The sequence below is a fragment of the Pseudopodoces humilis genome, chromosome 11 (genome assembly GCF_049639895.1).
Source record: "Pseudopodoces humilis isolate 2021_Gansu_Grassland_sample_001 chromosome 11, ASM4963989v1, whole genome shotgun sequence".
Taxonomy (NCBI): Eukaryota; Metazoa; Chordata; class Aves; order Passeriformes; family Paridae; genus Pseudopodoces; species Pseudopodoces humilis.
Window position 1 is genome coordinate 8,099,012 of NC_142210.1, and position 15,163 is coordinate 8,114,174.

General features: G+C 45.0%; 1 protein-coding gene across 1 annotated transcript in view; it reads left to right on the plus strand.

Annotated features, from left to right (window-relative positions):
• Positions 1-15,163, plus strand: part of SGPP2 (sphingosine-1-phosphate phosphatase 2) — a 33,993-nt gene that overhangs the window by 12,164 nt on the left and 6,666 nt on the right. Inside the window, exons 2-4 of the mRNA XM_014256130.2 lie at positions 1,419-1,577; positions 10,919-11,098; positions 13,263-13,352. Of these exons, the coding sequence (XP_014111605.2) occupies positions 1,419-1,577; positions 10,919-11,098; positions 13,263-13,352 (429 nt within the window). The remainder of the gene's footprint in view (positions 1-1,418; positions 1,578-10,918; positions 11,099-13,262; positions 13,353-15,163) is intronic.

The window sequence follows — 15,163 nt, forward strand, 5'->3', positions numbered from 1 at the left end:
TAGACTCCTTAGACAGTTTTTGTTTTCTCACTAGCACATAGGATGAGAGTTTCTCTTTAGAAAACTAACTTTAGTTATATAGCCAGCTCCAAGCATAATAGTTTTCCCATTTGGAGAATTTTACAAGCTTATGTCAAAGCTGTATCTTAACTTAGCATGTCTGTGCTGAGACCTTCATGATCCCTTCTCAGTTCTCATCTTTAGGAGGTTCTTTCATCTTGTATTTACACAGCCAATGTATTCTTAATTTTTTGGGGAAGTTGGAGTGAAACTAGATTGTCTCCTTTGCTCCTCCACTGAATCAAAAGTCCTGTCTATTTGTCTGTCTGTCTACTCTTTAATTCCTGAAGTGACATGTGTACCTGCAAAATGTGATTCACTTGCCTGTTGCTCCTGCTAAGAGTGAGGCTTCTGAGTGGTGTCCTAGTCCCAAATGGCAGCAGCAGAAGCAGCAGCAAACCTTTCCTAGATGCATTCAACAAGTGGCCAAAGTCGTGGCCTAAGCAATGTGTGCTGCTGTGTGGCTTCCCAGCTCTGCAGGGATGGGTGTCACCTTTTTGGAAGAGGGAAAACAAGTATATTAGGTGGGGTACAACTAGTGAAATCATCTAGCTGCCAAATCCAGAGACTGAATGAAATTTAATGTTAAATAAGATGAATAAATAAAGTGCTAAAGGTTTGCTGTTCGCAATGTATCTACTGGTAATGCTTAAAAAGTCAACCTCGTGGTTGTTACTTAAAATGCTGGAGTGAAAATCTGATGGTGACAGGTGCAGCTCTCGTCTCTGCCCACTCAGAGCCTTGTGTTCCCCTGGATCTGCTCGTGCAGCTGTGGTTGCTGAGCCCAGTCCCACGTCTGAGCTGAATCTTCCAGCTGTGGCCCCTCCGTGGGGGTGACCCCGTGAGATCCTGCCGGGAGCACGGGGCTGGGGGCACACGGAGGAGCTCAGTGTTGAGGGCTGGTGGCAGTGGCACCCAGCAGCAAACTTCAGGGACTATAATGAGGCAGATTTTAAATGAAGTAGTTGAGTAATTGCAGTTTAAGTTTTTTGCCTCAAAATGCATCTCCAGTGAAAGCAGCGGTGGCTTTGTCTACTGATGTAGAAATTTCCAACTTAGCACGTCAATACCTTTTATGAAATACACCTGATTACCCTGGAGGAAAGGCTGATCCCATCTCTTGAAAGTCTTTGTCCATGTTACTGCTGCCTTAGTTTGAATAGATTTCTGCTCTGCAGGAAATGCAGCTGCACTATCACTAGAGTCTTCGTTCTAGTATAAAAGCTAACTCCATTTCTTGACACTTCTCATGACGCATAGTTTTGGTTTAAGGACTGTGAGCTGTAGCAGTTATAATATTTTAAGTGTTTGCTATATTTTTCTACTTCACTAAAATGATAAAATTCTCTCATTTACAGGGTGGCACACAGAAGTATATTGTGAAGAACTACTTCTACTACTACTTGTTCAAGTTTTCAGCTGCTTTGGGTGAAGAGATTTTTTATATCACTTTCCTTCCATTTACCTACTGGAATATAGACCACTCTGTGTCTAGAAGAATGATAATTGTTTGGTCTGTAAGTATTTCCATGATTAATTCAAACTTAAATTCTGTATCTGTAGCAAATGAATGTTCAAGAGCAAGAACAACCCCTCAAACAAAAGAAGCACCAACACTATTCATGTTTAGGAAGAATAGGCATTGCAATACTGAGAGAGGAGGAGAGAGGCATCATCTGACTCAGGGTTTCTTCATCTCTGCCACATCTTGGACTGACTTTTTTTCAGCACAATCACTGACTGAACTGCTTTTGACAGAGTTTGCACAGAGCAGTTGGGAAAACACATCCTTCCCAATGCATCATAGTATTTCAGGGATTGTTTTCCATCACTCTAAGAAATCTTTCTCTTATTCTCATTTCTTCTGTGCAACTTCATATAGTTATGGCTTGGTTGAAATTACTATAAACCTGATAGAAAGGGGATATGCAGGCTGCAGTGGAATAAGCAGGGTGTTTCTGCAGTCACTTGAGGGGGAAAGATCATATTGTCTGTTGAAGGCTAAGCCTTGAAAGCACTGATTTTTATTAATATGAGAGCATTCACAAATTAACTGATTTCAGCATTGCTTCAGCATGGGTTTGGGGTATATAGGATAATGTATTTCTATTGTAGCACTGAAAAAACAGGACATAATCAGGCACCATAGGCCAGGACTGGGTGTTTTGTCACTGCTGTTGCTCATCTTGGTATTGATCAGATATTGCTGCCCAAATAAAACTATTTTGGAACAGAGAAGGGAGGTAGGGAGTACATCTGCCAGGTGCCATAGCCTGAAGGTTTAACTATCAATCTACACTGATTTAAGAAATTGAAGCTTGGTTAAAACTCAGATATGATACCCATGTTTATTTCTTTACAGTGAAGCTTCTCCGTGATCTAGTCAATTCTGGTTAATAATATTTTGTCTTTTGACCAAATAATATGATAAGAAATAATAAAACCAATTTGAATTGGGTCATACACTTCAAATACACCTGGTCTTGAACAGAAGACATCAGTTACTGTGCCAGTAACCTTAGTCAGTACATTTTATAAAGAGAACATGAAAAATAACTTGCAGGTGATATTTAGAAGTAGGTGGACACAGTATAACTAGAGCTGGGTTTTGGCCAGGAGTACACCTACAGATTCTGGAAATGTGCCACTGAAGATGAAAATTCATAGTCACTGCCTTCTGGGTTTGCATATTGCTCAAAAGAATGGGCCTTTGGAGTTCTTTACATGCATTTCTGTAGACTTGCCTTGCCTTTTCTTTGCAAGGAATTCATCTGAGTATTGGCCAGATCTAGTCTGACTTAATTAAAGTATTCAAGCATCTGATACTATAATAATTAATATAATTTTTCATTTACTGAGTTGTGGAGTTGCACTTTATACTGAAATGGGGAAACTGTTTTAAATACATGGGCTTGTAACAATCTGTATTTTTAAAATATTAATTATATGTAATTGTGAAATGGCTAAAAATGTCTGTGCAGGTCATGTGTTAATGTTGTGGCATGCTCAGCTGGGAGGGTGTCTTATTGGTGAGCAGGGACTGGCACTCACAGTGCTGGTGTTGGTCTGTCTAACAGAGTCATGAAATCATAGAATGGCTGGGGTGGGAAGGGACCTTTAAAGCCACCTACTCCCATCCCCTCTGCCATGGGCAGGGACACCTTCCACTAGACCAGGTTGCTCCAAGCCCTGTCCAGCCTGGCATCAGATGCCTTGGTCATGCATGTGGCATTTGGCTCAGCTGCAAGGAAAACACCAAGGTGTCAGTGGGACAAAGCTGTGCTTTTAACTAAATTGGAGGTTTTTGGTGATAGAGATTTGAAGAAATGCTTCTGAATGCATGATGATGATGATGATGCATGGCTAAGAAGAACTGTGTTAGATGACAGAAAAAATCCAGGCAGCCTGACAGTCTCTGACAACAGCTGTGAGTGGAGGGCTGGGAAGAGCATGAAGGGATAATTGCAGGACCCAGGCATATTCTGCAGAAGGCTCTTACCCATCTGGGGAAAGGAACTGGTATCAAAGGGAGAGCCTCAAGGGAAAGGGAGGAGTAGCTCCCCTTTAAAGGGGATGCTCAGGATGAGGAGAGGTTGTTAGTGAAGCTCTTCAGCAGGGAGAAAGAGTGGACCAACAATGACTTTTTCAAGAGCCTGGGGCAGAGCACACAGGTATGTTGGGAATCTGGCTGTCAGGGATGATGATGAAACCACTGGCCAGGACAAGTGGCTCTGGAGAAGCAGAAGTGGTGCTGAGGGTGGTACTTTTTGTGCTGTTTCCCACTTAAACCTGAAAGTTTCTGCTGTGAGTTGGAAATGACAATGTTGGTGTCCCAGGATGAATCAGGGGAGTTTCTTCCCTTAAAAATTAAAGCAGCATTAATTCTGTTGATAAAGACTTCCTGCCATCTTATCTGTAATAGTTTATGCAGAGCCAGTCACCTCCATTTGAGAAAGAAAATTTCAAACTGGAGAAGGGCCAGGGATGATTAAAGAACAAATTATTTTCTGAGCAGAAACCAAAAGCTTAGACAAATCCCTAACAAAATGAAGTTGGAGAGAGAATGGGGCTGGCTGCAAAAACCATGGGAAGGAAGGAGCTTCTTAAAATAAAACTACAGTCACAAGAAGAAACATGCATAAGGCAGTCATAAATAATTTCAGTTGAAGCCAAAGGTTGTGAAATAACTCTCTAAGAGTGAAGGGCAGAAAGAAAAAATATAGAGTTTATTTCAGCAGCAGCAGAGGAGTGGACTTGGAACCCTGGAATGTCTTGCCCAGCCCTAGGTCCCCAGATAGAGCTACTTGTGCTTTTCTGTTCAGGTGGATGGCTGTAGGAAATGCCAACCATTGTTGCATCCCGATGCTTTGGCAGCTTAAAGCAGCATGTTGTGCTTCCATGGGGCCTTGTCTCTGAGGATTCAGAGTATTTATGCAGGCTTTACCTTTACCTTTGTGGACATAACAGAGGAGATGGAGGAAATGACTGTATGAAACCTCTGAGCAAGGTGCTAAGTCAGTAATGAAGGTACCCTGCTGTCTTTGCTTCTCCTCTCCAGCAATTTGAAGTAAGTACTCTTGAAACTGCACAGGCAAGGCTTTGATGCCTGTGACTCTTGCAATTTCAGCCAGGAAGTGCAGAGATGAAAAATAGCTTCACACAGTCCCCAAATGTACTTTCAATTTACTGCATGTCTCAGCTCAAGAGGTGAAAGCTCACTTTCTGTTTGTTTGTTTTTTCTTTTTGCACTGCTTCAGGTTTGAAATCTTTATTTTGGTGTGGAATTTCAAAGGCAGAGACCTGGAAAAAATACTTACTGTTTCAGTTTGCTATTCAGCATGCCTGGAATTATCTTTTTCTGGTTTTTTTTCCTCAGGCCACGCCTCTTTAGAGCCTATAAAACTAATTCATGCAATGTAAATAAGAGCTGGCCAGCATGGACTTTGTTGGGGCAGGTGTGGAAGCTTCTGGCATGTGACAGTGATAAGCTGCTGACTCAGGGGTAGGTGGCACCTCTGAAGGAAGGCAGAGTTTGGGTGTTGGGTGATGCCAGGCTGTGTGTGCCCCTCAGGACTCCCTGAGCAGCACTGGGTGGGGACATCTTCAGCAAGTCTGAAAAGGTACTGGGTCTGAACCCATATCAGTTTAGCTTTCCATCTTGCTTTTCAGAGGAACAGCTTTCTAAAGGCTGTCAGCACTTAGTTATTCAGCAGTGATGAGCTCTGAACTCCCTCTCAGGGTCACCAGGAGTTTCCTGGTCAGCAGGACTTTGCCTGCAATTGTGATGCCACTGATATTGCTGTGCACTGATTGAAAACACACTTGGAAGCAAACCTTGGGTTTAACAATTCTTATGTGTTTGTTAATTTTAGTGCCTTTGCAACACTTCACCGAAACAAGCCTGGAACTGCTGACAAACACAGTCACTTGAAAGCCAAGCTCTTCAAAGCACCAAAATATTGCACTGCACAAGAACATGTAAAACTGTATTCAGGCACATAAGTAACTACATGTCAGAATACAAAAACAAATGGTGTGTGCAAGTTGATAAAGTGTTGATTGAAAGGGAATTTTGCAAGAGCTGGTAGCTGTACTCCACCCTTGAAGAAAAAGTGCCAATGAGGCTTTCATAACTGAGATGAGCTGTGAATCATTTAAGGTGAAGTTTAAACTGGAAACCTTTTGTATTGCAGTACAACTTCTAGGTGTAACAGTTTGCCAGTTTTAGATGCTAGATGACAAACCAGATCAATGTGGCAAAACTTTTCCCTGCTACTAGGAGTCTGGACCCAAATTTCCTTCTCTAAGCCCATTATAAGATAGTCAACTACCTTATAGATTTTGTCTAAAGGCTTCTTTTAAAAACACAGTAATGTGTTAGGGTATTGGCTGGTTGTGCTTCTGGAGGCTCAAGGTTCTATTGATCTTGTTCTGGTTTTGTGTTTCTGAAGCCTGAATTGAGACAGTCCTCCTTCCTTATATATATATATATATGAATAATATATACTTATAATTATATATAAATTATATATATATGAATAATATAGGGTTATAGGGATATATAAATTATATATATACATTTTATATATATATAAATTTTATATATATATATATATTTTAAAAAATCCTTTTTTGAGAAGCTGCCCTTGCTGTGTCTTCCCTGTCCCTGTGTCTCCTGCTGTCCTTTGCTGGGATGTGAATGCTGTGCTGCTTGTGGTGGGCTGGAGATCTGCCTGTTGGATTTGCTGCTCTCATGGTGGCTGGGACAGCCCAAGGGTTTGAGCATCCCACCAGCTGACTGCAACCTTGAATGTGCCATTGACCCTGGCCAAACCCTTGGTAAAAGTGAAAAGTTCCTGTGCAGCCAGCGCAAGGCTGATGTATTTTCTGGGAAACAATAGCCAATGTGGAAATGGCAGGTCCTGGAGCTCTAGGAGAGCCAGCTACCCTCTCCCACAAGGTGTGTGTGCCTCGAGAAGGATCCCAGCCCTGTTGGCACATGGGGAGCAGCCCCGTGCTTCAGGAGGGGATGGGGGAGGATGAGGATGGCTCAGGGGCCCAGGCTGGAGGTGTCTGAGGCTCCCCTGCTCCGCAGGGCTTCCTCCACCTGGGCTGCTGCCAGGGCAAGAGGCCAACAGTGCTGCTCAGTGACTTTCATGGTGTGCTTTCCTGAAGCCAAGCCTTACTTCTTGACATTGACTTGGGGGTAGGAGGAGTACCTCCACAGGAACGTGTTTTTCCTTGCCCTGTTCTTTCACTCTGAAAGGAGTGATGCCTGGGGGACACAATCACAGCTACTATCTGCTGCAGTCTTTATCTGGCCACTTAACTTGTGGGATGCTGAGAATAGAGCAGTGCAGGCTGGGTGCTTGGCTTAATTTCTTTATGGCAAATCAAAGTCACGCCTGCCTCAGCAACCACATACAGTCTTTACTTCTGCTTGACTGATCTGCAAATGTTCATTAATAGTGCATCCTTCTTTTTTTTCTTCAATATGCTTGGTTGCTCCTGCCAGTGCACAGTGCTTGTGAAAGAAACCCAAAGTAACATCATTTTCAAAATTTTGTTTCTGAGAAGATGACATATACTACTGCTGGTCAGGGTTTCTAGAGGCAGGTTATAGAGTTTCTATTTTGGAGCTAAACCAGCAGATTCAAAGTCAGGCTGCCACACTGTGAGTCTCAGGGAAGAAGTTGCCAATGTTATTTGACCACATCTTCTCTGGAGTTTTGTCTTGTTCTTATAATAGATCAATAATGAAGATAAGGACAGCTGCAAAATCAGAAGTTGAAAACAAATATAAGCTGGTTCCCTTTTGTTAGCTGAAATATTACAGAATACAAAAAGAACTGCTCCTCCTGACCTTCATATGCCAGTGGGAGGGTCAGGTGTGTCCATCCTGTGCAGAGGTTCTAGCAAGGCAGGGATGAAGGAAGATGTCCACACACAGCACACCTGCAGCACTGAGCATGTTTCCTCAGTCCTGCCAGGCTCAGTGTCTGGGCAGCTGCCATAGGAATATTCCACAGCAGAAATTGCACTCTGTGGCAGTGCTGCCACAGAGAAATGCACAAGGAACCCTCTCTGCACAGGGAACTGGCTTAGTTGGGTCTGTCTGTTCCATGTGTGTCTGCACCGTGGTGGTAAATCTGCTTCCAGAGCTCTTGCTTCCTGTAAAGGGAGTGATGCATGTGAGGAGTGAGGGGAAAGCATTGCAAATGCCAGACAACATCTGCAGGTGTTGTCTCTTAGATGGCTGACTTACACACCAGCTGTACGGATGTCAGGGAAACAGGTCACTTCATGGCACTCATACTCAGAAGGAGGGGAGCAGCCCCTCACTCCAGAGGGACCTCCTGCAGATGTTGGAACAAATGAATAGGTACCCACAACTGTGTGGATGCTAATGCCTCAGATTTGGTTCTGTAGTTGTTCACTAAAGCAAGCTCTGTTAAAATACAAAGATATATTTGTCTTGTTTATCCTGATGCAAAGGCTCAGGTGAAGAAGTATTTTTGGAGATAGACCATATATATGACTCAGAGCAAATTAAGAGGAAGCTCTCAGAAAAAGACTAGAGGCTGTCTTGCTGCTATAGCAACTGCCAATTGCCGCTGTGTAGTAAAATGTAATGCTATTCACCCAAAGTAGCAATAAAGCCTTGCCTTTCCTTCACCTGGAATCCTGTAAAGGGTTGCTGTTGCGTATTGCCCTCAGCACAGCCCAGCCAAGCTGTAGTGGTAGGCGGCAGAGTTTGAGGACGGTCTTGGGTTTTAAGTTGCTTACAGTTTTGGGGGGTTTTGTTCTTTGTTTGTTTGTTTGTTTTATTGCTGCTTACATTTGTTGCAGGATTTAACCCGGAAGAGTTCAAAGTCATTTTCATTGCATTGGGAAATCATGGATGAGATTGGGTGAGAGAAGGGTGGGGGTGGGCACTGCTGGATGGGTCCCACTAGTGCTGCTCCTGCCCTGCTCTGTGGCACAGGGCTGTCCCCAAGGAGGGCACCGCACTGCCCGGGGCAGGCAGCTCTGGCAGAAGCGCTGTTTGCTTTGCCGTGCTGCGAGCAAAGAGCCAGTGCGGATTCTGGGCAGTGCCCAGCCCCTGCAGCACCCCCAGCCCCCGCAGTGCAGGTGACACAGAGCACCACCTGTGTGGGGTGGCCTTTAGCAATGTGCCCCTGCCATCATTCTCCCGGGAAGCCAGTTCAGCTGCTGGGGGGTGTTTTGCCCCACCCGCAAGTGCTGCTTCTGCCTCATAATTCAGAATAATATGTGTAAAGCCACGTGCATGGTACCCAGATAAGCTAAAGGTAAAGGTCTGGTGCTTCAGAGATCAGTGCTCAGTCTGAGCGTATTCTGGAGTCCCCTGCACGTTCTATGAAGGTCATCTCACCTCTCCTTACAGTCTATACAATGTGCTTCTAAAAAGTAGAAGGGTCAGAATTTAATCTGGGATGCCAGGAAGGGGAGGGTGTTGTGAGGATGCCTGGTATTTTCACTTACCCATCCCACCTCCAGCATTCAGTCTGTTTTTCACCATCACAGGAGTCCTAGCATAGCCTTCATTTTTGAGATGACTCATTTCCTTTTCTGCAATGCTCTTATGTTCTAGTGCTAATAATACTTCCACAAGTGGAAGTCATTATTATAGAGGACTGCTGATAAACTGGCTCATCCTACCTTGCCTCTCAGATGGTATCACAAATGGCAGCCTCAATGTTTTATGTTCTGCCTGAGAGAGTAATTTTTCTTTCAACCCTGGAATTTAATTAACTTCTAAACATGTGCCTGCATCCATTTGGAAACTGATGGCATTAACTAAATAAACCCACACAGTAGGTTTTTAAAAGACATTTGTTCCTTGAGCCTTCGTTTACTGTGAACAGTCTGGGGCAGAGTATTCACTGTCTTCCCCGTGCTGTGTGTGTCTGTAGGAGCAGCCAGGTGTGTCTCACTTGCTGCTGATAATAAGGCACTAACGTGATTCACATGATGAGGGATAAAAGCTGCAAAGGCAGCAGCAGTCACTTTTCCAGGCCCTGGTGCTGGCTGTAAGTCTAACACTCCCTGCCATGTGCTTTGCTGTAGAGAGACGGATGAAGGAATGTGACTGGCTTTTTCCTGGTCCTGACATGTGAATCCTGAATCCTGCCATCTTTCTTTTCATGTGAAACCATTTTTTAAATGGCTGATGGGAGACAGAGGGATGCAATGTGCCTGGTGACGAATGTGGCAGTGGGTGATTGTGTTGCTGTTCCAGCATATGGCCAACACCAGTAGCAAGGGAAGGATGTTATTCTAAGCCCCCTCCTTTGCTGGTGGAAGCACGAGAAGCAGAAGAGCGAGCTGTCTCACACAGCAACTGAGCTTTCATGGTAGACACCAATTGACCTCATTTTTGTATTTAAAAAAAAAAAGGTTTGCTTGGCTTTGTTTTAAAGAGCCTTCTCCGCCTATATGTGGCTACATTATCTAAGGGGAGGAGGACTACAACAGAAAGCAAATAGATCCTACAGGGACAGCCTGGTTAACTTTTCTCAGATGCCCTCAGTGTGGATGCTGAGAGCCTGCTGCCTTTGGGAAGAGGGCGCTAAGGAGCCAAGCATGCCCTGAGCATGGCTGGATGGGCAGCACCTCTCAGGGATGTTGGACAGCATTGCCCCTCGCCTCTGCTTCCCTTGCTGACCTGAGAGTGTGACAAGTCCCCTAAAAGTACTGTGTTACTGTGCTCGGGAGCTAATTAATGCAGCCCCCACTTAAACCTCTGGTGTCCCAGGCAGGGAATAAAAGCCTTTTACTGGGGAGTTAGGCAGGAGAACTGGTACCTCGTGTTGCTTGTCCAGTTTTCCCCCTGCTGCCTCTGTGAGGATGCTGAGGCTGTCATTTAATAACCACAGGGGTGGAGTGTCCCAGCAGGGTTTCTGCAGCGCCGGGTGGAGTGGGAGCTGCTGGGAACGGGGGAGCTGCTGCTGGTTTAAGGCAGTGATTGGAAGGTGGGGGTGGAAAAATTTCTCTTATGGCTGTTTTCTTTGCAGGAGAGGTATTGTAAGGGATAGTGAGGAAATTTAAACTTCTCTGGCATGGGGTGGGAGCCAGCTGTCTGTCTCACACTGTCCTGTATTGCTGAATCTCATCAGCCAACCCTCCTTTTGGTCCCACTTCTCCTCAGGTTACCATACAGTGCAGCAAAACCACCACTTCTTTCGCTGGCTGAGCTAATGGAAACCCATTTAATAATTCAGGGGATAAATTCTGCACTTGGAGGGGTGGATTCTACAGGAAAAAGCACAGGTGGTTCTTGGGTGGGCTGCATGGGGATTGCCTGTGCTGACAAGCCTGTGGCCTTTCCTGTCCCCAGATAGTGATGTACATAGGCCAGGTCTCCAAGGACATCCTGAAGTGGCCTCGGCCCCTGTCACCACCTGTCGTGAAGCTGGAGATGAGGACGAATGCAGAGTATGGGATGCCATCCACCCACGCCATGGCAGCTACAGCCATCTCCTTCTCCTTTTTCATTGCAACCATGAACCAGTACAAGGTAGGGGTTACAAAAAGAAAACAACAAAAAGAAAAAGAAAATACATTAAAAAAAGAAAAGCCTGTGTCTGCTTCCAGCAAGCCACATAAATCTTGCAAATCCAAAGATGCTATTTCCAGAGGAATTCTTTATTTATTTTCACACATTTTCACATGTGTATTCTTCCCCGTGCTTACCTGTAGCTGGCCAATAATAGACACAAAAAGAAATTTAGTGGAAATATCCTTTTTTTGCCTGGACTCCTCTCAGAGCTGCTGTCAGGCTGCACTGCCCTGCTGGGGTTTGGTGGCTTCACTGTGTTTTTGCACATGTTGGCCATGGAGGGAAGGTGCCTGATTGCCAGCATTTTGTGCTCACCCCATGCCCACCAAGTCAGTGCTGCACATCAGGACATGCTGGCTCCCAGGGAAAGCAAAGGAGCTCTGTGCCACGTGGTTTATGTATGAAAGGAAAAGAATCCTTGGAAATCCCTGGCTCTAACCTGTGTTAATTAGCAGCACACAACATGATTGGAAAATCTGCTTGTCAGAGGAGTAACAGCAACTTCACTGCACTGGAGGTGTAGACTGCTTGGGGAAGTCTCATCATCTTTCCTCAGCATCTTTCTAAAAGGTTTATTTCCTGGAAGCTCATTTCTCTATGATGATTATTTTCATTCTGTTTAATTAATCCAAGCCTGTGTTTCCAGTACTCTAGCAGTAACTTGCTGGCTGTATTGTATTTAAGAATGTTTCTCAGCCCTCTCAAGGGATAAACCCATGTAACCAAGAGGGCTCCTACTCCCTGTGTGGTAACTGGTCAGAGCAGCTTGACAGTGGGATGGGGACAGGGAACCCATCCCAGTGTCAGGGAAATTTTTGTCAGGCCTGGAAGGCCAGATCCATCCCATGTGTTAGAGCTGACAAGACCTGGTCAGCCACACCTTCTCAATCCACAAGTGACCAGTGAGACACGCAGCTCTCCACAGGCTGTCTTGTGCTTCTTGGAAACTGCCATGAAACAATAAAGCTGCTGTCAAATAATTAAATGGTTTAATTGCCTCTATTAAGATGGAAAAAATCTCCCAGTACATTATGCTACTATCTTCTCAAGATGCCCTAATCATCAATTACTGATCTGGACTAGCTCCCAGGCTGCCTGCTGAGGGAGGAGTCAAGTGGGTGTAAATGCTCCAAAGGCTTAGAGAAATGAGGAGAAATAGTGTTTTATGATCAGGGAGTGACATCTGCAGCTGGGACTGAGCTCTCTGTTCAGGGGGCTGGAGTATGACAGGGGAAAGGGTCAGAAGTGAGCTGTTATGCTTAGATTTTCCACAGAAGCATTTTTGTGCTGACCTATGGCCACCCTGGTCAATTGTCAGCCTCTGGTGGAAGATGGAGACTTCGTGTCAAATTGGATGAATAAATTGCATTTATTTATATTTTGGGTTGGTTTAATTTTTACAGAAAAATCTCCCTTATGGACTTAAAGGAGCCCAGTAACCTACTCAGTTTCAGGGTTTGAATGAGTAGATTAAGGACTAATACGTTAAGCTTATTCTTTACCAAGTGTGGGTTTTTTCATTTTTAAATGTTGATTTATTTAAATGCTTCTTTCCATGTTTTTAGGCTACGCAGAGAGGATATTAAACAAAAACAGCTTCATAAGAAGCTTTAAGTGTCACGGGGAAGAGCAGTCCTGACTGCTCTAATAGCTGGATTGTGGTTTCAGCCCAGACATTGATTCTCCCCACTCAGCCCACCGCTTGAGGACTATTGATCACACTTCTGGTCAGATTCTGCAGCTGTCACAATCCTCTTGGCTGAGCTGAGCCTGCAGTGCTACCTCAGGCACGGCTTGTACAACACGCTATGCCTTTTTCCTTAAGCTCTTTAACATCAACACGGGTTTTGCAGATAGATATTGTAGGGAACATTTCTGCAAACACCATCTATTCCCCAGACGTCTCTACAGTGAGACCAGAGCTTCCAGGAGCAGGCAGCACAGGTACTGAAATGACCTTCTAGCAGGGCTGCGTGTTGATTGAGGGGAGGCCTTGTCTCAGGTCACATTAATCTCTTGGGGAAAGTGCAGCTCAGGAGCCTCCTCCCAGCACAAGATCCTTATGTCAGTCCAGCTGCTTGGCTTAATGGGTGTATTTAATATTTTTTTTCCTTTTTCACAGTATCCATTCGAGCTCGGCCTGGTAGCAGCGTTTGTGTTCTCGACGTTGGTGTGTCTGAGCAGGCTCTACACCGGCATGCACACACTCCTGGTAAGGATGTGCCTCCAGCTCAGCTTTCCTACAGCATCTCCCACTCTTCAAGCAATGCATGACCTGCCTTGGCCATGCCACCGCAGGAGCAGACGGGTTGTGCCACTGCATTTCGGGCTGTGAATCAAATCCGAGTCCGCAGGGGAGTGATTTATGGTGCGGGGAGGCCTCGGCGCGGGCCGAGGAGCCGGGTGAGGTCAGGGTGGCATCTCAACTGGAGTTCTCCATTTTGAAATTTTAACTGTCAGGAATGCACTTGGGCAACTGCCGCTGCTCCCTAGCTGAGGCCTTTGTGCAATAGTATCGCTGTTTGCAGCGGGCAGTCCGGGGCTGGGGCAGCCCGGGAGTGCCGGCAGGAATTGTGGCTCCCTGAGTCACCAAAGCCTGGCGAGCGCGCTGCCCTTGAGGGCCTGGCCCACAGCAGGGCCCTTGTCAAGGCCCTCAAAAACGACACGTGTCTTGTTTTCAGCTGGAAGGAAATGAATTCTTAAGGGACTGAGATGCGCAAATACTTTGTCTGAAAATAATTATAAAATATCTGCCGCTTTATATGACAGACTTGCTGGGCACAGTTGCTTAGAGACATCAGTGCTGCTTTAGGAACAAATTTCAGCATGCCTGTGATAGCTGGTTCTTTCCTGACAAGAGGAAACCTTATTGATCTGTTATATATAGTGGTCACAGGGGCAGTTCAGCTTCCCAAATATGGATTAAAACTTCTGGCTATTTCCTCACAGGAGTTTGATATGGGTTGTTGGTTGCACATGCATAAATAATTGAATCTTTTCTTCTAAATACTAATTATGTTTGTAATGAGACTTGATGACTGCAAGAAAGGGAGCCCTCATGAGATAAGGGTTAGCTATAAAATATAGCTTGACCTTACTTTTAGGCCCAGTGGATCAAAACAATATCTTACATCGAAGCTGCAGACACCCTTCCTGGGCTACTGACCTTAAGTCAATCAGTAAAAATTCTTTGCATACTTCTCTTGCGGGCCCATCATAATGAAAGACCCCTCTAAATTTAGATGGATTTTAGGGTAAAGAAGAAAAAGTCCTTTGTGCTTTTGACATGATAAAAAAGGGCTGTAAAATAAAAATAAAATTTAAAAAAAAGGCTTCTTAGCTGAAGTGTGAGCAATGCTGCCTTTCAAAAGGGCAAATGTACTTGGCTGAGTTCTTTATCCTGTGTGTGCCATGGTGGGGATGGAGCTGGGGAAAGGCCCAGTGATCCCAGCCTCCACATGCATCCCCTCTCTTTGCAGCAGCCTGACACCCACAGTGACTGGCTCTGCTGTCCCACCTGCAGTGATGGTTCTTTGGGGAAGAAGTGCAGTTCAGAGCTGTTTCTGATCCTTGGTGGGACAGCTCCTGCCCTGAGCTGTGATGCCACAGGGCTGAGGCACAGCAGTGCCCAGCCAAGCCATCAGCTGAAAGAGCCTCTGGGTTTTTAACTGAGGCCTTAATAGAAAGGAGGCAATAACGTTTTAAGTGGCCCTAGCGTTTTAGTAAAGCAAAGGAATGGGCAACAAATATCCATGGACTTGGTGTAACTGAATTTTTCCTATTTGAAGAACCAGAGGAAGAGTGACAAGTCGCATTGTGCTTTCCTGCAGCTCCATTGCAGAATCTCACCTTCTGTCATCTCAGCTCTACAAATCTGTTTGTATTTCAGCACTGCTGGCCCTGCTTTGAATGAGGAGTGGTATCAGAAAGTGCAGTGATGTTATTAGAAGAGATATTACAATTAAAGACCTCCTGGAGAGGCAGTCAGCTGGTATGGGAGCTATCTGCATCCTTCCAGATGTA